The sequence below is a fragment of the Protomyctophum parallelum genome, assembly GCF_964188405.1.
Source record: "Protomyctophum parallelum genome assembly, chromosome: 13".
NCBI classification, from domain to species: Eukaryota; Metazoa; Chordata; class Actinopteri; order Myctophiformes; family Myctophidae; genus Protomyctophum; species Protomyctophum parallelum.
The window spans coordinates 31158322-31184976 of record NC_139708.1 but is presented as its reverse complement, the minus strand read 5'-3'; the positions used below and the strand labels follow the sequence as shown (position 1 = coordinate 31184976).

General features: G+C 45.6%; 1 protein-coding gene across 1 annotated transcript in view; it reads right to left on the bottom strand.

Moving 5' to 3' along the window:
- Positions 1-7500: 7500 nt before the first annotated feature.
- The window catches only part of coro7 (coronin 7), a 171116-nt gene continuing 151961 nt past the window's right edge, over positions 7501-26655 (bottom strand). Inside the window, exons 10-28 of the mRNA XM_083780156.1 lie at positions 22478-22532; positions 20977-21034; positions 20723-20868; positions 20087-20182; positions 18780-18884; positions 18131-18290; positions 17612-17787; positions 17207-17315; positions 16992-17078; positions 16229-16371; positions 15512-15616; positions 13371-13456; positions 13100-13241; positions 12411-12500; positions 11823-11939; positions 11404-11539; positions 11018-11109; positions 10703-10789; positions 7501-9469 (exon numbers count right to left, since the gene is read on the bottom strand). Of these exons, the coding sequence (XP_083636282.1) occupies positions 9461-9469; positions 10703-10789; positions 11018-11109; positions 11404-11539; positions 11823-11939; positions 12411-12500; positions 13100-13241; positions 13371-13456; positions 15512-15616; positions 16229-16371; positions 16992-17078; positions 17207-17315; positions 17612-17787; positions 18131-18290; positions 18780-18884; positions 20087-20182; positions 20723-20868; positions 20977-21034; positions 22478-22532 (1999 nt within the window). The 3' untranslated portion in view covers positions 7501-9460. The remainder of the gene's footprint in view (positions 9470-10702; positions 10790-11017; positions 11110-11403; positions 11540-11822; positions 11940-12410; positions 12501-13099; positions 13242-13370; positions 13457-15511; positions 15617-16228; positions 16372-16991; positions 17079-17206; positions 17316-17611; positions 17788-18130; positions 18291-18779; positions 18885-20086; positions 20183-20722; positions 20869-20976; positions 21035-22477; positions 22533-26655) is intronic.

Genomic DNA, 26655 nt, shown 5'->3' with positions numbered 1-26655 from the left:
CTCGAATGTAAACAGGTGTTGGGACAGGGTCAGGTGTTGTCTTGATGCATCCTATGATGATGCCACAGGTGTCATTTAGGGCTGTGTCGACCAATTTGGTGTGACGGGATAGGCTTTTAGGTGATGCAGAGGAGGGAAATGGGTCGGTAGCTCTTTGGGGATAATGGGTCTTTGCCAGGTTTAGGGATTGCAACCACTTTGGCCTTTTTCCAGACAGAAGGGATGGTTTTCTGTGCTATGCATGTGTTCAGCATCCCCACAAGCCAGGTCTTTCCGTTAGGTCCCAGGTGCTGTATCATTTCTGCTAGTAGGTCATCAATCCCTGCTGCTTTTCCGGGTTTCAACTTTCCCATTGCAGTTTCACGTTCTTCTAGGTCGAAGGGTTTGGTTTGAAGGCTGGCTGATTGTGGTTGGTCTGATACCACTGTGCGATGGTATTCTCCTGTGGGTTGGTGGCGGTCTTGGTCACAACTGGTGGCCAACAGTTGTAACCAACACCGCCACCGACCCACATAGAATACCATCGCACAGTGGTATCAGACCAACCATAATCAGCCATCACTCAAACCAAACCCTTCGACCTAGAAGAACTTGAAACTGCAATGGGAAAGTTGAAACCCGGAAAAGCAGCAGGGATTGATGACCTACTGGCAGAAATGATACAGCACCTGGGACCTAACTCAAGGCCCTGGCTTGTGGGGATGCTGAACACATGCACAGCACAGAAAACCACCCCTTCTGTCTGGAAAAAGGCCAAAGTGGTTGCAATCCCTAAACCTGGCAAAGACCCATTATCCCCGAAGAGCTACCGACCCATTTCCCTCCTCTGCATCACGTCTTTCTTATACCTGTGGTGTGCGGGCTCCATCCAATACCTACACTAGTTGTGATGCAACAGAATTTGCTGTGACCGTTGTGAATTATGGGTGGTGTGGTCTTTGCCAAGACGGTGGATTGTGGCCCATGCCTTCCTGCTGTTATTTGTCATTTGTCATTATGGTGTTCTCTATATCTTTTCGTCCTGGGCATGACGTTAAACTGTTCCGTTTGAGAGGACCGGCGACCCTCGAATGTAAACAGCCACGAAAGGAAACTGTGTGTGTGAGGTGTTCTCTATCATTTCATTCCAGACTTCACTGTCTATCTCCTGTGTTTTCCATTCATCTTGAGCGTTACACAGTCGTCTGATGTGCGGGGGGAGGTGCCGGCTAGCGCATAAAGGCACGGACGGGACAGGTGTTTTCTTGACCCATCCCGTGATGATGCGACAGGTGTCATTTAGGGCTGTGTCGACCAATTTGGTGTGACGTGATCGGCTCCAGCTTGAGCAGGAATACTCTGCTGTAGAGAAAGACAGGGCCATGGCAGTTGCACGGATTGTTTGTGGGTCTGCGCCCCACTTGGGAGTTCACTAGTTTTCACAGGATGTTATTGTGGGTGTTGACCGTGGCTTTTGTGTTCTCCAGGTGTTTTTTTGAAGAAGAGTGTCCTGTCCAGTGTAACTCCAAGATACATGGGGTGGGTATGGTTGGAGAGTTTGTGACCATCCCAAGTGACGCTCAGTTCTTTTCTCGCGTCTCGGTTCCTCAGGTGGAAGCTGCATAGTTGGGTTTGTGTGTCTTTCTTTTTCTGTCTTTCTTTCTTAGGACGGAGATCAAGGTAGACGCCATAGGAAGGCTCAACACTAGCCGATGCCCCTAGAGATCCATCCCAAAGCTTCCCTCAGGGAGCACAGCAAGCCAGCTAGCCAGCAAGCCTGCCCAGTCAGCCAACGCAGCCAGTCAGCTCCGCCAGTCAGCCAGTGTAGAAAGTCAGGCTGCCAAGCCAGAGCATATCAGCCCTTGCAGTCAGCCATTGCAGCCATACCAGCCTTGCTCAGTCAGCTCAGCCAGGCCTCTCTTGAGGCCTGGCTCTCTGTCTGCCTGGCCCGGTCTGCCCTGCCCTGCCTTGCAGCAACAGAACCAGCCTTTCTGGAAAGCCAGCCAGCTCAGAATGCGAGCTGAGCAAGCCAGTGCAGCAGCAAGCCCAGACTAGGTTACCGCAGCCTTACTGTGCAGCCACAGCCACTCAGTCTAGACCAGCAGGAGCTGGCCAGGCTCCAACCCTTGCAGCGCAGCCTTAGGCCGGACAGTCCCCCTGCCTGCACTTTGTTGCCTTCCTGGCCTGTCTGCCTGCCTAGGCGCCTCGGTCTTCCTGTCTGTCTGCCTTGGCCTGCCAGTCTGAAACTGGTTTAGACTAACTGCGTGCTTGCCAGCTGCGCTGGCTTGCTGAGCTCGTATTCTGAGCTGGCTGGCTTGCCAGCAAGGCTGGTTCTGTTGCTGCAAGGCAGGGCGGGGCAGACCGGGCCAGGCAGACAGAGAGCCAGGCCTCGAGAGAGGCCTGGCTGAGCTGACTGAGCAAGGCTGGTATGGCTACAATGGTTGACTGCAAGGGCTGATGTGCGCTGGCTTGGCAGCCTGACTTTCTACACTGGCTGACTGGCGGAGCTGGCTGGCTGCGTTGGCTGACTGGGCGGGCTTGCTGGCTAGCTGGCTTGCTGGACTCCCTGAGGGAAGCTTTGGGATGGATCTCTAGGGGCATCGGCTTGTGTTGAGCCTTCCAACGGCGTCTACCTTGATCTTCGTCCTAAGAAAGAAAGACAGAAAAAGAAACACACACACAAACTCAACTATGCAGCTTCCACATGAGGAAGGCAGGCAGGCACGCAGGCAGGCACAAGCTGCCTGCGTGCTTGCTTCGCCCTCCAGTTGCTGCTCCAGTTATTTGTTTTCCCTCAAACCCATCCTCAATGTGTTGGGTGAGGTTGAGCTCTGTCCAGCACAGGACGGGACGGAAACCAGCTTGGTCTTTAGTCTATGAGTGGTATGAGGCGTTGGAGTAGCAGCCTCTCTTGTAGGTGATGCAGAGGAGGGAAATGGGTCGGTAGCTCTTTGAGGATGATGGGTCTTTGCCAGGTTTGGGGATTGCAACCACTTTGGCTTTTCTCCAGACAGAAGGGATGGTTTTCTGTGCCATGCATGTGTTCAGCATCCCCACGAGCCAGGTCTTTGCGTTAGGTTCCAGGTGCTGTATAATTTCTGCCAGTATGTCATCAATCCCTGCTGCTTTTCCGGGTTTCAACTTTCCCATTGCAGTTTTGAGTTCTTCTAGGTCGAAGGGTTTGGTTTGAGGGCTGGCTGATTGTGGTTGGTCTGATACCACTGTGCGATGGTATTCTCCTGTGGGTCGTGGCGGTGTTGGTTACGACTGTTGGCCACCAGTTGTGATGCAACAGAGTTCGCTGTGACCGTTGTGAATTATGGGTGGCTCCCTGAGGTCCTTGATCGCCATTGGGTCCAACAGTGGTCATTGAAGCGTGCACACACATGCACACATGCACCTACACACACAGGGGCACATGCGTATGCACACCTGGACCTTTAAATGAACAACAACACAAAAACTAAGGCACTGGTGTCGGACTTCTGGTTTACCGGAACGGGGTTCAACTCCCTGCAGTGCCCTGCTCAATGTGTTGTATTTCATTCATTGGTCCATGGTCTCAGGTCATTGAGCGGCACGCTATAGTGTGCGATTCTTCATCATTGTTGAGGATTTTTTAAAGGTGAAAATCAAGGAAAAGCAAAAGGCTATAGTCCATGGTCACGGACCGCATACTGGTCAAGGTCATTTATACTGGTGAAGATCATTTACTAGTCTTCTAAAGGTCATTTATACTGGTGAAGATCATTTACTAGTCTTCTAAAGGTCATTTATACTGGTCAAGGTCATTTACTAGTCTCATGAAGGTAATTTATACTGGTCAGTCATATACTGGTCACGGTCATTTATACTGGTCAAGGTCATTTGTACTTGTCAAGGTCATTTATACTGGTAAAGGTCATTTACTAGTCTTATTGAAGGTCATTTATACTGCTCAAGGTTATTGATCAATATCAATGACCTTGATGACCCCAAGGTCATTAAGTGGCATGCTATAGTGCGCGATTCTTCATCATTGTTCACGATTTGAAAAAAGGTTAAATCGCGGAAAAGCGAAAGGCTATAGTCCATAGTCTCGGAGGGCATACAAAAATGTGTGGTGCTATACAGGCCGTTCTGGAAAATTTGGGACAGAGGTTCATCGTTGGCATCCAGGGAGTGTGTGTGTCAAAAAATGTCATTAGTGTCTCAGAAATGTTCTAGGACAGAAGTATGCACCATATTAAATAGATTTGTAGAATACACACTTCGGTCTCCTTTCCTTGGAGATGACCTGCTTTGCCTGAAAAGTCTTAGTCTGTATAGTTGTACTCAATGTGGTGACAAGGCCTTACCATCTACAAAGAACATGTCACAATTCATAGTGCAGCCACTTGACGTGTCACAAAAAGGCATCTTAGACACTATTGCACAAATATTACCTGCTCAATCTGAACAATGTGAAACATGTCAGCAGGAAAAGAGCTTATCAACATATGAAGTAATTAACAGCCCACAGACCTTACTTCTCCTGTTAAGAGCTGGCACAAAAATTCCAAAAACGTTCAATTTATCCTGTCTGTACCACCAAAATGAGTATGCTTTGACCAGTATGTGTGTATTTTTCGACAGGCCACCATATGCGTCATTGTACATCCTTAAAGATCATAAATGGCATATCTGGACAAATGAATCGAATGACACAGCAGGCTATACCTTTGAGCTGATGCAAAGAACATCCGCTCGACAGCACACAAAGACAGTAGTCACAAGTAGTTTCTATGTCGTGTCATACGAGAAAATAAACAGTCGAGAAATAATCAAGTTTCGTCAGGACAAACAAATGCATAAATGCACAGACAGATGCAATCAACGCACACAAGTGACACCCATTCCAAAGCTAGAGGTAACTCCTTGACCTGACTTAGCTTGCGTAGAGAAAGTGATTTCATGTCAATGCCCCAAGGCACAGCACTTTTTTGAGCGTTGACCCCAGTAGAAGGTCTGCTGCTGTGAATTTTACACCTCTCTCGCTTAGCGGAGAGTGGGGTGTGGTAGAGGACATCTCCCCGAACACGTGGGTATGTCCAGATAGTTGCCTCGCGGAGGCCTCTTTGTCCAGTGTCCATTCTGGGTCCGGAAACGGTACTTTTTGTCAGCATTGACCCCAGTAGAAGGTCTGCTGCTGTGAATTTTACACCTCTCCCGCTTAGCGGAGAGTGTGGTGTGGTAGAGGACATCTCCCCGAACGCGTGGGTATGTCCAGATAGTTGCCTCGCGGAGGCCTCTTTGTCCAGTGTCCATTCTGGGTCCGGAAACGGTACTTTTTTCAGCGTTGACCACAGTAGAAGGTCTGCTGCTGTGAATTTTACACCTCTCCCGCTTAGCGGAGAGTGGGGTGTGGTACAGGACATCTCCCCGAACGCGTGGGTATGTCCAGATAGTTGCCTCGCGGAGCCGTCTTTTGTCCAGTGTCCATTCTGGGTCCGGAAACGGTACTTTTTGTCAGCCTTGACCCCAGTAGAAGGTCTGCTGCTGTGAATTTTACACCTCTCCCGCTTAGCGGAGAGTGTGGTGTGGTAGAGGACATCTCCCCGAACGTGTGGGTATGTCCAGATAGTTGCCTCGCGGAGGCCTCTTTGTCCAGTGTCCATTCTGGGTCCGGAAACGGTACTTTTTGTCAGCATTGACCCCAGTAGAAGGTCTGCTGCTGTGAATTTTACACCTCTCCCGCTTAGCGGAGAGTGGGGTGTGGTACAGGACATCTCCCCGAACGCGTGGGTATGTCCAGATAGTTGCCTCGCGGAGCCGTCTTTTGTCCAGTGTCCATTCTGGGTCCGGAAACGGTACTTTTTGTCAGCCTTGACCCCAGTAGAAGGTCTGCTGCTGTGAATTTTACACCTCTCCCGCTTAGCGGAGAGTGTGGTGTGGTAGAGGACATCTCCCCGAACGTGTGGGTATGTCCAGATAGTTGCCTCGCGGAGGCCTCTTTGTCCAGTGTCCATTCTGGGTCCGGAAACGGTACTTTTTGTCAGCATTGACCCCAGTAGAAGGTCTGCTGCTGTGAATTTTACACCTCTCCCGCTTAGCGGAGAGTGTGGTGTGGTAGAGGACATCTCCCCGAACGTGTGGGTATGTCCAGATAGTTGCCTCGCGGAGGCCTCTTTGTCCAGTGTCCATTCTGGGTCCGGAAACGGTACTTTTTTCAGCGTTGACCACAGTAGAAGGTCTGCTGCTGTGAATTTTACACCTCTCCCGCTTAGCGGAGAGTGGGGTGTGGTACAGGACATCTCCCCGAACGCGTGGGTATGTCCAGATAGTTGCCTCGCGGAGCCGTCTTTTGTCCAGTGTCCATTCTGGGTCCGGAAACGGTACTTTTTGTCAGCCTTGACCCCAGTAGAAGGTCTGCTACTGTGAATTTTACACCTCTCCCGCTTAGCGGAGAGTGGGGTGTGGTATAGGACATCTCCCCGAACGCGTGGGTATGTCCAGATAGTTGCCTTGCGGAGCCGTCTTTTGTCCAGTGTCCACTTTATAAAGTCCATGCACTCCAGTGAATAGCATTTATCCATTTAGATAACTTTATTATTATTATTATAAGGATTTAATTACTTATTCTTACACAGAAACATAATGTGTGTCTTATAGCATCATATAGCATCATTTAAATGCTTAATTTGTAGTTTTAATGTGCAAATTAAACTTTTTTTCAATACTCTAGAGGGTACTCTTATTTTGAAGAGATCGTCCACCGGAAGTCTTAAATTAGCTCACTAGATTAGCTCACTAGACGCTGCCGAGGATAGGCGAGTGTGTGATGTGTGGCAAAATGTTTAGGAGTAATTTAAACATGTTTGTTTGGGTTTGTGTGTGTGTGTGTGTGTGTGTGTGAGGTGTGTGGAGTGGAGTGTGTGTGTGAGAGACGCAACGTGGATATCCATGGATATGCACGGCTTGGGATACATGTCTTCCTTCTCAGAATGCCTTTCTTTCATGTGGATTCCAAGGGATTCGATTTCCCAAAAGTTGCGTAACTGATCTGACAGTGCCTGTTACTCTCCGACGCTGATGTGCGTCACTTCAATGTGCACAACTTCAGTTATATTTAGCGTGGTGACTTAGCTCCTTGCACCAGCCATCCAAATACACTTTCCACTGGTTTTTATGGTGCGTGTGTATAATGTTAATGTATGCTATATTAGACGGGCAAGCCAGACATAATTTGGTTTTGTGTGATATAAATGAGTAAAATATCTATTGACCATTCTGATGTAACTGTAACCGCATAGGCCTAAGCACATGCTAAAAAAAAAGAAAAAAAAGGTAGCTGGCTTGCAAGTTCTCAGAAAGCCACACACGATGTCAACATATAGATAGTTTACCAGTATTTTTTTTTAAACTATTTTAGAACATTTATTTTTTTAATTTCAGAATGTTTATAGGCCTATAGCCTATATGTTTTTTGTTTGCCTATAATGATGCCCAACATAAGAATGCCAGGTTAAAAGCCAATAACCCATCAGTCAAAGTACACAAAAGTACAAGTTCCAAAAGGTGTTTTATTGCAACACAGCAATGAAAAAAAATCCCACAAAACCATTATTAAAGACAGAGAATAACAATGCGTTGCTCAAAGTATATATAAAAAAATGAATGTTTGTCTTTTTCTTTTTGCACATGGAAGGCAAGGTATCATTGACATTGTAGAAATCACAGGCACAAATACATCACACACACACACAGACCGACAACACCTATAGTCAGTGTGTTCACTTCAAGTACTACACAATGTGTACTACCATGCGTGGGTTCCAGTCTAACACCATTCTGTTGAGATTGGGCAGAATGCTTTACTAATTCGTCATACAAGTGTCAAGCAAAACTATTCACTATTTCTGAAAGTTTTCATCGCATTTTCTGACATGCAAGGTTTCCTGACCCGACGACGTTTCTAAGCCTGGATTATGACAACATTGCATTGTGCTGTAGCCCTGATTGAGAATTACAACGATGGCTGTTGTTACAATGATTGCATTGTAAAATATTAATACTGTGTCATTTATAACAAAGGAACGCTACAATCACTTCCTATTGATAAACATAAAAAACTAGCTTTCATCAGCAAGGAATGCCCTCCCACAAAAAGAAAAATGGGAATGAGGAATAATAAAGAACAGTTGTGCAGTATTCATAGAGAAGAATAGACACAGACCTCCATGTAATCATATAGACAGTATATAAACCACAGAACCCTAAAAGCACTCATTCAACCACTAAAACACCCAGAACTCCACACTTGGTTTTGGCATTCAGTGCAGAACAACCTGCATAAAAAAACATGTCCATTTGATTTTACACAATGTAAGACAATTATTCATGAATAACAAAAACAAAACATCCTCCCAAAACTGTCTGTAATAATGAGACAGTGTTAAAATGCCATTTTATAAAACTGGACAGGGGGGGGGTCTTATTTGTGATCAATAGAAATTCCAGTTTTGAGGATAAACTTGAATCATGGTGGTGGGTGACCCTGTAGTAAAGTGTTGTTGAGCTTCAACATGCGTCAGTGATGCGTCGCTAGACAGCTGGAGGTATACAGTAGATATCATCGCTGTCGGGCAGAAACCTCTTATCTCAATTATTTAGTTTATTTCTATTGCAAATTAACACCCTAGTTGATTGTACTACACTGTCACACAAGTAGCAGATCTGCAAGCTCCATGCGCAAAGCGACGCGTTTTGAGCTTGTAGATCTGATACTTTTGCCATTTCTTAAAATTTTTATCCTGAAAAGTGACAGATTTTGGACGTTTCCACCCGACCGAGACGACATGATTTCCATTTTGTCCAAATCCATGATGTCCAGTTGGCGTTCAAACAGCTGTGTGTGCATTTGTGTGCACCTCCATTTATGCATAGGTAGAGAGGAGGTGGTGACCGAACCGGAAGACATTGGTTTACCGTCATAGTGCACGTACAGTACATACTCTACAGTTGTTGTTGCTTTTTCGCCATAACTCATATTCCTAAACACACATTTTCAGCTGTGTGTGTGTGCGTGCATGCGTGCTCATATGATTGGCCAATATAAACAAAACAAAGGTCCACATTAGTGGATGGTGTGGACGCATCATGCAGAAACACAGGCAAGGTTTGTTTGGATAAAGCTCAAAATGCAGAGAATAGATTTTGTAACATTGCATTCATGTGTGGAATACAGGAGTGACTGATGGACATCGGCACAAAATCGTGAGAACCGTCATGATTGCTAGTTACACGTTAACTTCCCAGACAGACAATAATTATACGATAACTTAAATGAGACCAAAGGGAGGTATGACGTTGGCAGGCGCAGACGTTAGCTGACATGGGATGTGTCTTAGTGGCATGGTGGCACGCAGGAATGGCAACGGAAGACCCCAGCAGGTCTCTTTCTCTCTCTCTCTCTCTCTCTGCTGGCACCCTGACTAGACCGAGGCCAACGCAACAGAAGCCGCTAGTCATCCTGAAATACACAAAAGGTTGTTGTACAGTTTTAAGTATGCATGCACTTGGATCTTAACCCGTTAAGACCCGAGGACGATTCTACGAACGCCTTCTAAATATCGGTGGTTCTAACACTTTCAAGATATTTAAAATAATGTTAAAAAAATAGCAGATGTAGAAGCTCGCAGTGTGGCACGAAGTTGACTCGACGCGAGCTTGTACATCTGCTGTTTTTGAATAGCCAACGCAAATATCTGAAATGACACAGATGCTTTTAGTGGGTTAATATCCTTAATATCATTTGAATCAACCCTATAAAATTTAAATTATAATCTAATTTGAATGTCTAAATCAGTTAGCATGTCACATGAATGCCTTGCCGTTCCAATTTTATGGCAACGTCTTGGGGAACGAACGAATTGTGTCGAGATATTGCTTACCAAAATAAAAAACATCCAATACAAATATGTATTTACATGCAGATGAGCATGGTAAGAGTTCATTCAAAGGCAAATCTATAGAGATTAATTATCCGGACAGTGCAAACAGTTGCATGTGTTTGTTATTGGTCCTGCACGTGTGTGTGTGTGTGTGTGTGTGCGTGCGTGCGCACATACTCATACACACACACACACACACACACACAAAAAAGATGAGATAATTGCATTTAAGTGGAACATGTGAAATGACCTCCCGGGTCATATTAGTAGATACATGGGCAACTGGTGGCCGGGGGGCCATATGCGGCCCCCACCTTCACTTAATGCGGCCCGCAGGTTAATATCGGAGTATACTGATATACTATTGATTTCAGCTGTTACAATTCCAAACATGCAAACATGACCCGCTGTAATTACTATATTAGTAGCTTAATGACTAGTATTAGAAATGTATTTGTCTTTTTATGTGCAATGTATTTGGTATTTAGTTCATAGAGTTAACATAACTATAAGTAAATGCATTTGAAATTAAATAAAAATTATACTTTTCAGGATTCCAATTAAATAAATAATAATTATTCAGGATTTCAATTCAAATATAGCAAAAAATTGCTGATCTACTATAGATCAGCTATCTTTTGCTACGACATTAGGCTAATATGCAATGTGGCCCTCTAGACTGAGTGTGGAAATATAGTGGCCCTCTCCATCGTCACAGTTGCCCATCCCTGTCATGTCATGTCATGGGATGTCATGAACAGAGAGTTGTTGGTGCTGGTGGAGGTTTTTTACGATCTACAGTATATTCTTACCCACTCATCCTCGTCCACCCCCTGGTAGGAGTCCTGTGGCAGTGGGTCGTCCATGTTCCCCAGCTTAGCCACCATGGCACTCAGCAGCTGAGCCACGCACAAGCACGCACACACACACACACACACACACACACACACACACACACACACACACACACACACACACACACACACACACACACACACACACACACACACACACACACACACACACACACACACACACACACACACAGTGTTAACAGACAAGTGACAACAGGCCTCTACTTCATGTTAAGAACAAAGTGAACACACAGGACTGTGTTGTTGTACTACCTCCTCTTTCTTCTGTTCGTCAGTCTTCTCTTCCAGGTAGACGGAGGAGGGCAGATACTTCCTTACGGGGGCCTCCTTTGGGGCCTGACTCACTGACACCACACACACACACACACACACACACACACACACACACACACACACACACAATAACATCCTGTGTTATTGCGCAGGTCTTCCAGCACACTGCCAGACTGGATTACCAGCCAAGGTGCCCAGACAGCTACGCCAGCCGCCCGGGCCATAAAGCACAGTTTTAATGCTGTAATCAGTAATACAAATATAAATAGCTGTAGACTTAGTAGGAAATAAATTTGAATAAGAACGTGACATTTATGAATTGAGTTAACACATTTTTGTACAGACAGACAGACAGACAGACAGACCTGGAGTCATGTTGTTGGGCTTCAGACTGATCTTGCGCTGCTGGCCGTTGGAGCCGTTGAGCCAGGCAGCAGCTGTCAGGGCAGATTCCCACCACACTGCTGTGTCCGGGTAGACATCATCCTGGAAGAAGTCTTTCTGTAAACCCACAGAGGGAGGACACATGTTAAACACAAATAACAATGTCGGCATCTCCATATTCACACAAAAAGCATCTAAAGTAGCAGGTCCACAGGATTGTTTTGTGCTTGTAGATCCTGCTACTTACTTGAATATGAATCCTGAAAAGTTACAGTTTTGGACATATTCCACCCGACAGCAATGACATTTGGAGCAAGAATCTGTGTAAAATGCATTAAACTCAAATAAATGCAGTATATGTCCTTCACCATTCGCCCACTAGATGGCAGTGTTGGCTCACCTTCACCCGTGGCACTCTGAAGGCTACAGGCTCTATGGTGGTCTTACTGAGCATGAGCCCCCTGGCGACCTCCACCTCACGCACATCACACGACGTCTTAGCCAGGAATGCCAGTCCCTGCACACAGCAAACAACCAAAGGAAAGATGTGCCAGTCAATAAAACAATTAACCCATTTAGACGGATTCTACAAATGTTTTCTAAATCATGACAAATTTCTGTCAGTGGTGCTCAAACTATTTCATGTCACGGACCCCCAGAATTATCTATATTTGGCCGCCGACCCCCATCTGAAAAGGGACCCCCCCAGAAGCGAAGATTTGTATATATATATTCAAAGATTATTTGTGCCACATTTTCACGATTTTTGTAAAAATAGCAGATCTATAGCAACGAGCTCTTAGATCTGCTATTTTTCAATAGCTAATGTATAACATAATACTTAAAACACCAAAAGGGGTTCCAGTTCTGTGCTTGCACGCACAAACCCATTGACCGGTGATAAAAGCATAATTTATACGGCACCGCACGGCGGTGTCGCTGGTTGTCTCAAAGAACAGATGTTCAACATAATGGATGACGCCTGCACCTTGTGGGGTTCAGGTGAGTTGAAGCTGCTACATTCCAGGAAGTACGGAGCCTCCGGGACGATCTCAAACACGTACACCCGTGTGTCACCCTGGAAGACACAAAGCATAGATTAGAAGATTAGAAGACGTGTCAACCAGAAACCAAAACCCTACAAATCATTTAATGTTCGTAATACCACGGCTACCATGTGGCCCCCTGAACTATTTAGTTGAATAGCCCTGTAGTAGTGTTTTTAGTTTACGACTGTGAAATGGGTCTGAATGAAGTATATAATAACAAATAGTTCCAATGGCATCTTAAATGTAAGGTTGTAAGTATATGCTTATCGGTGTTGCGAGGGTGAGGGGGTACTTGGAAACATTTCTCTACTCCAAGGGGTACCTGGGTCAAAAACGTTTTTCAGAAGACTAAATGGTTTGTAATTGTAAGACTAAATCAAAATATTCAGAAAAAAATAACACTGGTTCAGTGGTACTCAAACTTTCCTGGATGAAAATCTTGAAAGTGTCCCACCTTGGATCAATGGAGCTAACGCAGTATACAGTACTTTAACTTCTCATTTATTGTACATCCCTTGTTGATACATATTATATCATCATCAAAATCTTCAGTGTTTGGCCAATTATTTGGGGGCCCACCTGCAGTATTCTCCCGGCCCACGCGTGGAGGACCAGTGTGTTGGTTTACCTTGCCAGTGAGGATGACCACGCCGGTGTCGGGGTCGTAGAAGGGGATGAGGGTGGAAGGGGAGACGTCTGTCTGAGTACTGGCCACGGCTCCACGGGACAGACAGTCTGCTGGGAGCAGGGAGAGCTCTCTCTCACTGCCTCTGCAGCCCCACAAACAACAGGTGGTAAAAAATCTTAGACTGTAGACTGTAATGTGAAATTTGCTCCACTTTCATCAGGATGAAGTTCTCTGCTCAAAACAACTCTACAGATACCGAGGTATACATTACCTGTCGAACCCGGACACCAAGAGGAACTTGCCATCGCACACCCACACCACACGAGCCCCCCTGTGGCCCTCAGGACCAGGGCCGTCCTACAGTCAGACAGACAGAGAGAGAGAGAGAGAGAGAGAGGAGAGATAGAGAATAATGAACCCATAAGGATTATTTCGTTTCTTTTTTTTTTTCTTCAGAAAAGTGTTTGTTTACACTGTCAAGAGAGAAAGACAAACTTAAATATCTCTCGCCATATCCCCACACCACAGAGGACTATGCCCATACTGTCAACATGACAGACATTCAATTTTGATGAATTATAAGGACTAAATGAAGGGAAAACAAAAGGGGGGGGGGGGGGGGGGGAAGATAAAAGAATGAACGAACGAAAAACCTTGTGGATGTGTGGTGTACTGTTTTACGTATACATACATGGAGCCAAAGTAAATGTCATGGTAGTAGGGTAAGGCAAGGTAATCTTTTGGTTGTTCTTCATCCAAAGTCAAGTTGTCTCAGGGGTCTATTCTTGGACCCTTATTATTTCTTGTTTACATCAATTCTGCTGATGATACGAATTTGATCTTAACTCACAAAAATGTCAAATCTCTCATTAAGGAAGCTAATTCTGGCATAGCTATGCTATCTGAATGGTTTCTTGCAAATCACTAAATGTAAATAAATCACATTGTGCATTTGTTTGTTTAACTGTATTTTTTTACACATACATACAACAAAGTTTCAAGGTCATTTGGTATCATCAGAAGAATTAGGGGCCTGCTTCATCAGGCTTGCCTCTTAAGCCTTTATTACAGTTTGATTTATCCATATCTCATTTATTGCAATATTGTCTGGGCAAGTATATATCCATCCAATTTACACAAATTATTAATTATTCAAAATACATTTGTAAGAATAGCTACCTCTTCTCACTATTTGGCTCCATCTGCTCCTCTGTTTAAAGATCTAAATGTATTGTCTATGATATTAACATAGTACAGTCCTGTTCTTTCATCTATACATGCACTTACCTTCCAAATATGCTTTCTACACCTTTCAAAGAATATTTTAAGACCAACTCTCAAGTTCATGATTATAATACTAGTCAATCTGATAATATTCATCCTCCCTTCAGTCGTACCACTCTTAGCCAGTTCTCCATTCAAGTCAGAGGTTCTTTACTGTGGAATTCACACATACTTATTGCCAACTCCTCATCTTCACTCTGTAACTTTAAACATAGATTGAGGGCCAGCCTCTTGAAGCAACTCTCTCCACTTGATTCTAACGTAATGTAGCTTTATTGTGCATACTCAGACACGCAGACATGCATGTACTGTACACTTAGGCACGCTCAGGCATGCATGCGCACACACACACACACACACACACACACACACACACACACACACACACACACACACACACACACACACACACACACACACACACACACACACACACACACACACACACACATACTTCCTATGTTTGATTACTTTGTCTACTTACTATTTGTATATTATTTTTGGTGATATTTCTTTGGTGAGAACCACATATAAGCCCTCCATGGGTTTCTTTTCTTTTTCTTTTCTCACCTGCACATATTTCTGTACTGTTTTTATCGTGCGAATAAACTAAACTATAATTATTATTATTTTTAAATAAATCCAAAGGCATACAAAGACAAATTTCAAACCCACATCATGGGACTCATAACCAGCGAAACCCCCATTATCCGAGCTGCTACATGTCCATATTGTACTTGCACTGGTTTGGTAGACTTATGTGCTGCTAAATGGTAAATGGTGCATTTATATAGCGCCTTTATCCAAGACGCTTTACATAGATTGTGCATTACATTCACCCATTCATACACCGATTGGGGCGGAAGCCATGCAAGGTACCAACCAGCACATCAGGAGCAATTTGGGGTTCAGTGTCTTGCCCAAGGACACTTCGACATGTAGACAGGAGGAGCCGGGATTCGAACCGCTGACCCATGGATCATTGGACGACCTGCTCTACCTCCTGAGCCACAGCCGCCCTGCTACATGCACTGGTTTTGTAGACTTATGTGCTGCTACATGCTGTCCATACTGTACCTGCACTGGTTCGGTAGACGTATGTGTTGCTACATGCAGTCCATACTGTACCTGCACTGGTTCGGTAGACTTGCGCGGATCATAGATGCGGACCTTCCCGTCCTTGCAAACCGTGGCCAGCAGCTTGCCATCTGGACTCCACGCCATGGCGAAGATCTGAAAGGGAGTGAAGCCAGGAGGGGATTTATGGGGATCTGACAGCATTCCCTCCAGTGTGCCGGCAGGCGAACATATCCACATGTTGTAGCGGACACGCAGTTTAAGCCTTTGTTCTGCTTCCCTAACATGGACAGGCTTTAAATGATGAGATCCATTCTCTCACCTTGGCTGAGGCGAAGGATGAAGATCTTGAACCCCCGTACTTGACTGATGATTTCATAGCTTCCATTCCCCCAAGGTTAGAACAGTGACAACCAGATGTGTTTCCCTGTGCACATTGAACCACTGGGACCCTTTTCCTCTGGGGTTGAACGGGTTTGGTTCTTCTTTCCCGCCTAATATTGAACCAGTTCAGAGTGTTTCCACTGAAAATGTATTGTTTTAGAACCCTTAAAGTTGGTTCGGAGCTGAAACCAAAAAATGGCCGCTGGTTCCGTGAAAGCACCCAGGTTCCTAGAATCTAGAACGGAACCAGTTCTAGAACCAAAGCTATTTTGGCGGTAAAAGGGGCCTGAGAGTGTAGAAATGGACCACTTGCAGTTCCATTTGGTTCCATTCTGAGGTAATAAAAGGTTTGAGAACCCTGGGATAGAATGCATTTCCACCAACCTGGTCCTGGTGTCCAGTGAGAAGTTTGACCTGTTGTCCAGTCTCCAGGTCCCACAGCCTGACGGTCAGGTCGTAGGACGAGGACACCAGAAGGCCACTGGCCAGGGGGTGGAACTTGATGGAGTAGATCTTCTCTGTGTGACCTAGGAAGCAATACGGAGTCAGTTACTCCTGTTGAATTTCACCCTGTCGTCATCATCATCATCATCAGTATGGGCCTGTCCTCGACTAAGCATTTATATAGTCCTCGACTAATAATTTATATAGTCGAATTTGATTGGCAAAATATTGCCTATAGTCGACTATAGGCTTAATGTCTGATTGAACATATACCTTATCGGGTTTCTCCCAATAAATCATGATATATACCAGTAAGACAGACGGGAAATTTACGATGCCATAGTGAATGCGACCTGCTTTAATTAATATAACAATATAAGACAATCTCTCAGTCGAATTATGCAAAAACAAAATAAAAATAAAACTTTGCATGATTCGACAAAGATATTGGCAATCGAATAAGACTCCCTTGATCGATTAGTCGATTATATGTGACTATTCGACAAATCGAGGTCAGCCCTGCATCAGTATCGTACATTCTTATTCATCGACATATTGTAGCATCGGGCAATACAATATTGCCTGTGATATACCTGTGATATACCGTGATATACATGCCTGTATATGCATGATGATAAGACATACATTGGACACTGAACAGAACAGTGGTCCACACATTATCTATCCTTCATGTCCGTCATACCCTGCAAGATGAGCTCCGGCTCGGTCAGCGTCTCGGTCAGCCCTCCCTCTGGCACCTGCCACACACGGATCTTGGCGTCATCACCAGCTGGCGCGGCAAGAGAAGTGAAAAATGAGCCCATGAGAACACGCAAACACACGCCATACCAGGAGGTGAAGATGGATGTATTGACTCACTTGACACTCACACACACACACACATGCTTGATAACTTACCCACGGCCAGTCGGCGCGTATCGAAGGGGTCCCAGCTGAAATCGACCACATTGACAGAGTTCTGGACAGTGGGCAGGGCTGTGTCGGGCAGCTTGCCCGGCTGAGAGAGCTGAGAGGAGACGAGAGAGGGGAAATGATTCAGTCAAACACATTGTTCCTTCCTCCTCTATATGCCCTCCTTTTCCTGTCTCTCTCTTATGCTGCTGTATATAAATGAAGGAAAAACTTAATAAACGCAGCCAATTGTGTTCGTATAGATGCTTGGTCAAAACTACTGTCCTTTCAGTTTACTTTTTTTTTCCCGCTACTCGTCCCGCGGCCCTCATGAGCAGACCTGGAGCAGACGACAACATCTGAAAGGACCTAAAGGCGTCTATCAATCTCTTTTGATTAAAACATCAGTACCTCTAAGATGGCAATCTGGCCACCGGACGTGTCGAGGGGCACGGCCACACGCTGGCGGTTGGCAGAGAAGCCGTCGCACTCTCCAGGTGTGGTGAGGTTGAGGCCCTTCAGGTTGAAGATGTGGGTGTCCCTGTGCAGCACTGTCCCCTGGATGTGACGGAACTTGGAGCTTGGCCCTGGGTCCGGTCAGAAGAACACACAGGGTTCCATGTTAACAATAACATTAAACACTCCACATACTCAACAACTGTTTTCAACTATTGTTTTTGTTATTTTCAGTTTCTCAACAATTTTGTACGAACGAGTATGATCCCAGTCTAGTCACCTACACACGCTCAATTAACGTTATTATCTTCAGCTGTGTTTACCTGCCAAATTGGCTGCTGTGAAAAGGGTCCATTGTGTTCATTGGAAGGCAACGAACCAGGGACTCTTCAGTGGTGGACAAGCTTTTCACTCTACACATACCATACGTATGTGTGTGTCTGTGCGTGCGTGCGTGCGTGTGTGCGCACATACCCAGCAGGCTGTGGATAGCCTTGTTGCTCTGGCTGGGACTGGGCAGGAACCCTGAGGACAGTCCAGAGGTGGAGGAGGGAGATCTGGACGGTGCAGCGCTGCTGGTGGGCGTGGTCAGAGGACTGCTGGAGATGGAGCAGCCACGCCCCGGCTCCGCCTCCTACAACAACCGCACAAGAACCAGAACAATGCTTTAAGATGGAGCACTGGGGCAGCCATGCAGCCTCCTACACTACCGTACAAGAACCAGAACAATGCTTTTAGCTGCTTTACAGCAATCCATATGATATCATGGAATTAGCTGTATGTTCTTTTAGCCATATTGATGTCCCTATTTTGGGCAAATAATCTAAATCTTTCAAAATTGTTTCCTAAAATGTTTTTCCAAAAAACAGCAGATCCACAAGCTCACAATGCAGATCTGGAATCTATTTCCGCTATTTTTGGCGAAGAGATTTGGTGTACATGGAAAAGAGAGGTCAGTTTTACAAAGAATAGAGGGTATTTATTTATTTATTAGCAAGTGGTTAATCTCTATGGAGAATGTATGTTAAACTCAGTCTTTGACATTTGACAGTTGACAACATTTGGGTTTTTGGTCCACGCAGGTCAACAACACATTTGTTCCTGACGCTGATCTGTCACTCACCTCTTTGCTCCCGCCACTGGGCAGATCCTTCTTTGCAGGCGCCTGCTTGGCTGGCTGCGCCCTGGGTTTGGGCCGTTTGTCGGGGTTGAGGTTGACTGTTTCCACCTGAGGACAACAACACACAACCACAGGTTTCACACAGGAGGGACACACTCTGGGCAAACGTATTCTACCAAAAACCTGCGAATATGATATGATGTGCATGGCGATGATGATATATGTATGATTTTTTACTTGTTTTTTTTTATAATAAAGTTGTGTCCCCCCCCCACATGTGAAGCGTCTTTGGGTATCATGAAAAGCGCTAAATAAGTCCCAGATATTAGTTTTATTATTATGATGTGATGAAGATCAGTGTTTCTCAACCAGTGGGCTGAGAGGATATTGCAAGTGTGCCCCCAAGTAATTGGCAAAAAGCTGATCATTGTATAATGTTAATATTTTAACAATATATATATATATATATAATGTAAAAAAAAATTAAAACATTCATGCTATTTTTTCTTCAAAGTGTTTTCATAGTGATACCAATAAGAACTTAACTCAATGATTGCCAGCGTCCCGCGCCCCCTGTTCTCCCCTTGCCAATCTTAGGTAAAAATAGTTTACCTTTTAAGTAGTATTCATCTTCACTACGAGCGCACCCCAGTAGTTTATTAGTGTGTGATAGTAGGGGGGGCGCATACACTTTGGGCGTGCACTATATATATATATATATTTTTTTTACAGTCCTTGTCATGTCTGTCTATCAGTCCTGCCTCCTGGTACACAAAACATCACTGAGGAAGGCTTGATGCCAAAACGCTATTGATTAAATGTAACTTCAGTGGGTGGGCTATCAAATTAATGTAATGTAAACCATGCCCCGCGCATGTCCCGACTCCCGAGTGCTCGTCATTTCTCCTGGGTGCCTCCCGAGTGCTCGTCATTTCTCCTGGGTGCCCGTGTGCTCGTCATTTCTCCTGGGTGCCCGAGTGAGAAGTCATTTCTCCTGGGTGGGTCATTTCTCCTGGGTGCCCAAGTGAGAAGTCACACCCAGGAATGGCGCCTATGACGTTAGTTCCATTGATCCAAGTCGCAACACAAAAGATTGATTGACCATTAACATAAATATGCTCTGGAATTGCACGCCTTAATTGGTCAGATGGGTGAGCCGCGAATGCCTTCGACATTTTCAAGTGGGCCCTGATCCAGAAAAGGCTGGGAATCACTAGTGTATGAAGTGATGAAGACTACCAAGCAGTGTATGAGGTGATGAAGAGGATGTGCATGGTGTGACCACGCAGTGTGTGTGTGTGTGTGTGTACCTGCGTGTTCCCTCCTTGCCACCACTCCTCAGCAGACATGGCCGGCTCAGAGCCCACTGTGTCCGGGTACAGGTCTGCATGGAACTCCTGCCCCGACTGCAAGCACACAGACAGTGCATTGACATTTTAATTCAACATGTGACTTCTGTAATGCTGCTGAAACGATTTAACATTTGGTCATTCTGGTTAATAACAGTAGATCAATGTGATCTGACTGTACATATGTTTTACTTTTTGACTTTATATGATGTTTTGCATAGGCTTGTATATTTGTCTGGCATTCATTGTTTTGATGAATTGGGTAGGAAGGACCCCAATGGAAACAAGCCATAGTGCTTTCTTGGTTTAAATCCTCTTAGCAGACCATGTATTGAACTGTACTTCACTGTGCTTTTTTTCCTTCTGCAATTGATAATAAAGTATTAAATCAATCAACCAGATTTATCCATCCATCTCTCTCTTAAATATAAATAAAACATGTTATAATGTATAAATGTATGTTCAATTAAAGTATGTTTAACATGGGGGTTTTTTTCCGGACAGTGCCGTGTAATGGCATGATGATTAAATATCATATTCTGATAGTTAAGAGAGGTGGATGGCAGTTGCATGAACGGTGGTGTATTCTGTCCACACCTTGCGAGGGACCTGGTAGCTGATCGGTACGATGCAGCTGTCGCTGAGCTGCAGGACGCGCATCACCTCGCACGACATGACGTCCAGTGCACGCTTGGGCACCATGGCCACCCCTCGCGTCGAGGCGTCCGTCAGGCAGTGGCTCACTGCACGGGACACGGGAGTCACAAATGGGTAAAATACAATGAGGAACAGACGACAGAGGCACTCGGGAAAGAATTTGAAATCATAGCTTTTTAGAAGTCCTACTGTACCGTGGGAGAGGAATGGCTCTGTGGCTGTTACTTCAAAGCAGTCCACAGCAGCGTCACCCTGTGGAGAAAACAGTCAGAGTATTAAGCATCACTATTCTGGGCATGCTATTAGAAGCAAAAAGAATAGGCCTAGACTAGAGTGTACATTATATATATATATATATATCTTTAATTTATTGTCCAGAATATGCTGGTGTCAACTTCCGCTTCCGCCCAGATGGAGTAGCCGCATGGTTAAGTGCTCCGTCTAAGTTTTATCATTTATTCAAGTTTGTTTTGGCCAAAACTGCCACTTTTATTTCAAACTACACGTGCAACTAGTTAAAGTACAAATAAGTTTATGGAACTGAGGTCAACTAAATCACAGCTTCCTAAAATGGACCCCGACAAACAACCTCTCTCCCTCGCCATGCTGAGAGCGGAGCTGCAGTCGTCGCGGGAGGCAGGGCTCTGTGAGATAAAAACTGAAATAGCAACCATACGGCAAGAAATCAAAAAGGATATCCCAGCACTCCGTGAAGAGGCAAAAGCTGAATATGCCTCCATTCGCTCGGAAATAGCACAAGACCTCACCTCGCTGTCTTCCAAACACACAGAGTTAGCTTCGGAGCAATCAGACATGGGGAGATCTCTGAGTGATACTATGGACCGTGTTGCTGTACTGGAACATTCACTGGGCTCGATCGCAAAGGAGAACAAAGTCTTACAGGAGAAATGTTTAGATTTAGAATGCAGAAGCCGTAGACAGAATTTAAAATTATCTAGCTGAAAATTCTGAAGCTGGTGACCCGGTTGGGTTCGCAGCCACCTTCTTCCCTACGGTGCTCGGTGCTGAGAACTTCCAGAACCCCATCGTTGTTGACCGCTGTCACAGAATAGGGGCAAAGTCAAATGATAAGAAGGATAGACCTCGCATCATGATACTACGTCTGCACTATTTCTCTGACAAGGAGAAGATCCTCGAGCTGTCCAGAAAACAAGGCAGCCTACGCTACAATGGCTCTCCAGTGTTTATTCACCCAGACGTGCCCCAGAATATGCTGGTGTCATGCTGTGAAAATAGCACATCCACTAGTAGTGGATGGGCTATCTAGCAGCGCGACTCTGTCATTCTACAAAGTTTAATTCATGCAGTGGTTATTGCTATTTTTAGGGAAATGTTTTGACATCAGATTGTAGAATAAACACCTTTTCCATAAATACCAGTAAGACGCCAGTAAGAGGGCGAGAAGCGACCTCACCCTAAAGTGCGAGGTTACATGCACGCATCCGCCTGGGTGACGGCAGACTGCTGGGCGAGCGCTGGCGCTTTGGCATTGGGCGGTCAGAGATCAACATATGGAATGAATTCTGTATTGGCCATATATGGAGCGTGTCACTGACAGCCCTGAGGCGTGACGGACTGACTGACAGGTTTTGCAGGTTTTCATAGTAAACTGTGACCTACAGTCGCAATTAATCCATTGGGAACAAGCAAGAGAGAGATGAGTGGATGTCTTACCATGCCAGCCACGATGAGCAGACCAGTGTCAACATCAAACAGAGGTATCGGCGTCCTGCGAGGGAGAACAAATGAAAAGAGAGCCAGAGTGAGATACGTTTGAATAATAATTAATATTGTGAAGGAGTAGCATGATTAAATAATCCTTTCAACTGTCAATTGAGGGCATTGGGCTGCCATTGCGCAAGGACACCACTAGATGGAAGAATTATTCCTGATATTAGGATAATAACGACTATTGCACTGCGAGAAGAAGTTGCACTGCTTTATTTCCACACATATCAAAATAAGTGGAACAGGCAGCAGTCATTATAAAGAATAACAACTCAATTCAACCGTGAAAACACATTAAGTTCAACAAAAGCACAATCGCTTAGAACCACATTCACTAGGCAAATCTAAAGTTCGCTGTTCATAAAGACAGCAACACTCTCGTTTAGTGTGAGGAATGGGCTGTTGCTCAAGAGGGGGTGAGGAGTACGCGACCGAAAAACGATGTGACATAAAGGCACGACTTCACCCCGGAGAGACGCCCCTGGCTACCTGGAGACTCCAGTCATCCGCCTCCTCCCATGACTCGCTGTAAGCAGATTGTAGGATGACGGAACCCAACGAGCTTATGACTTATGAATGGGGGGGGGATACAACCGGCTGTGGTGACCGGGAACAAAGCCATAAATCATGTCACTGGCCGAGGCACGCTTGCACAAAAACAGCCCTGCCTCATGCACACAAACGCCCATTCTCTTCACCACTATCTCACTCCCTTGTCTCCCTCCTTCCCTTCAAGGCCATCATTAGAGCAGCACCGGCCGGCCTGCTGCTTGACTTTCCCAAGGGGACTTCCAGTGACGCTGAAAGAGGACAGTGAGTGGCGGCTGACGTGCCCACTTCACATCACAGAGCCGCTGAGCCATGTGTCACCGTTTGAGATACAAGCTGGAGAGGCAGTGAGAGAGTGAAGCGCTTCCGATGATGACCTACAGTACTGTATTGGATGTACTGTATAGAGAGAGAGAGAGAGAGAGAGAGAGAGAGAGAGAGAGAGGCCACATGCACGTCCCCACATCAACCAAGAATGACAGACCGGTGACGTAAGGCTCTATCTATATATAATATATATGTACGACAATGTAATGACAGACTTGCGTTTGGTATCTTAAGCAACGTTTATATACAGTACAGTGTAGTGTAGTGTGTGTGCGCGCGCGTGTGTGTGTATGCGCGTGTGTGTGTGTGTGCACAAGTTAACGAATGACTCTGAAAAGGAGAAGGAAAGGGAAAAGAAAAACAGCTGAGGGAAGGACATTACTACTTTGTGGTGAAAAGAAAGAGGCTCATGCTCAGTCAGACATACAGACTCTCTAGTATAGCATATGTAGTCACTACACCATATGAGCTTCTATTCTGAGGAATAAAAATGGAAATATCTGGCATCTTTAATCCATTTTCATGCTGGAATCAAGTAAAATAAAAAAATAAAATAAATACCAGGAATGACTGTCGACACACAGTACACACAGTACGGAAAGTCAAGCAGCAGGCCGGCCGGTGTATAATACTGTACTATATACTGAAGCAAATTGCCGCAACGACAACATGCAAGTCTAAAAGGTTCTGCCTTGAGCAGACTTGTGCACGTGAACAAAGCCTTCCTGCCTCCTCCGACACCATGGTGGTCTCGCACTAACTAAGGTGTTTAGCCCAGGTCGAAGCTGACGTAAGTGGAACTGATTTGAGGAGGTTCGGGGCAGGGGGGGTGGGTGGTTTGACCCTCACCCCCCTTTTTCTTCCTTCCTGTTTCTTTCTGTTCCATTCTTACCTTCTCTCCCTGTTGTGACCATGAACACGAGCCCTCCCCTTCCGCCCTCAGGTCCTGTGAAGTCGACTAGGGGAAGGGGGGGGTACGGCCACGCTTCGTTAGGGAGGTTCTGTGTTCCCATGTCCAAGTCAGACCACAGGGAGTCTCTAAACACCTCCGTTCCCACACACCGCCCAGCTTACCCCACGTCGCCACTTTCTCTAGCTCGCTCACTCACTCGCCCTCTCCTTTGCTCTGGTACCGGTGGCTCTCACAGGCCCTTTTTTCCAGCGGGGTTGAACCGGTTCGGTTCGTTTTCCCGCCTAATATTAAACCAGTTCAGAGTGTTTCCACTGAAAATGAATTGGTTCAGAACCGTTAAAGCAGCTGTTCCCAGACTTCTTCATGTCAAGGACTCCCAAATTGACACTAATTAGCCCGCAGACCCCCATATGAAATGATGTGCCAGGGACCCCCATAAGATACGTTTTTACGGCTCTAGCAGAGAATCTCAACCCGTTTAATTTCAAGGACCCCCAGTTTGCCATGCATTAGTCTACGGACCCCCATTTAATGGCATTTCTATCTCTGGGACCCCCAATTTATATTGTAAAATCAATGTTCAATTGAACTCTGAGAGTGTACAAATTGAACCAAATGGACCCTAACGGGGCCATTTGGTTCCAATTGTACACTCTGAGAGTTACAGACCCATAAAGGTCCATTTGGTTCCTATATCATTTAGCTGGGGACCCCCTGGAACTCCCTAAAGGACCCCTAGGGTCCCCACTTTGGGACCCACCGCCTTTAAGGTGGTTCTAAACTGGAACCAAATAGTGTCCGCCCGTTCCACGAAAGCACCAAGGTTCCAAGAATCTAGAACGGAACCAGTCCAAAGTTCTTTTGGTGGAAAAAGGGGCCACAGTGGGGTTGAGGGACATGAAGAGAAGGGGGGGGGATGACGACGACACACTTACAGGTCTGTAACTCTGAGTCTGGGCAAAATGCAAATTCGGTTCCATTTGCACACTCAGTTATGGGGGTCCTTGAAGCTAAAGCATGTCTCTGTGTCCAACAATCTCAATCATGTTTGTCCAAATTGCGTTCACTTTCTCTATGGCCTTATCTGTGGTTTTCTCACAGTAAATGTACAACAAGTCAAACAGTAACGTAATAGGCATGGAGCTTTATCTCTGGAAATAATGGTCTCTGTTAGTGTTTACTATCGCCTTCATGGTCCACCTCGCCAATAGACCATTTTCCCACAGAGGGGAAAGCTTACGGGCGGGCGGGCGGGCGGGCGGGCGGGCGGGCGGGCACGCACGCACGCACGCACGCACGCACGCACGCACACACGCACACACACACACACACACACACACACACACACACACACACACACACACACACACACACACACACACACACACACACACACACACACACACACACACACACACACACACACACACACACACACACACACACACACACACACACACACACACACACACACACACACACACACACACACAGGTTCTGCACAATAACGCATGCATGCACACATACGCTAAAATTTGCACACACAGGGTTAACGTCTGGGACGGAGGCAAGCGGCCAGATCTGGGTCACATGGGCTGATTATGAATGAGCAGGAAAACTATTAAGAGGCTTCATTCATGATGTAAACAGACGTGTGTGTGTGTGACTGTGATGTGTGTGTCTGTGTGTGTGTGTGTGTGTGTGTGTGTGTGTGTGTGTGTGTGTGCGTGCGTGCGTGCATGCGGTGCCCCAATGTACCGCCACTCCTGATCAGGCCGAAAACACTAATCCAGACATAAGCCCCTTTACTTTCAGTGCAGTTTGGAGTGAAGGGAACACGGCCAAACACACACGAAAGTACTTAATACTCATCATATAATGATGATGCGAGGAAGTCAGAACTTTGATGCGTTCCAGACTGTGATACATCATGTGAGAGAGAGCGAGAGAGAGAGAGAGAGAGAGAGACAGTATTTGGTTTAGACTAGTCAGTGGTTAGTCCTACAACTACAACCTATCTCAAACCCTCACCCTAACCCTAACCTCCCACGGGGCAGCACACCTAAACCTAGCCTTAACTCATGTCTAACCAATGACTAGTCTAAACTAAGTATGCACCCCTATGTAACAACATATACACGGTTGGGATCCTTTAGGACAGGGGTTTTCAACTGATTGTGAACCAGGGACCACCACCTTGACTAAGAATCAACCTGGGGACCACTGTTGTGTTGCAATGCGATATGGGCTAAGATTAGTGCTTTCGTAACACTTGCTATGGAATACTGTTTCCTAATAATGATGACTCAATGAGGTAACTGGTACACTTACCCTT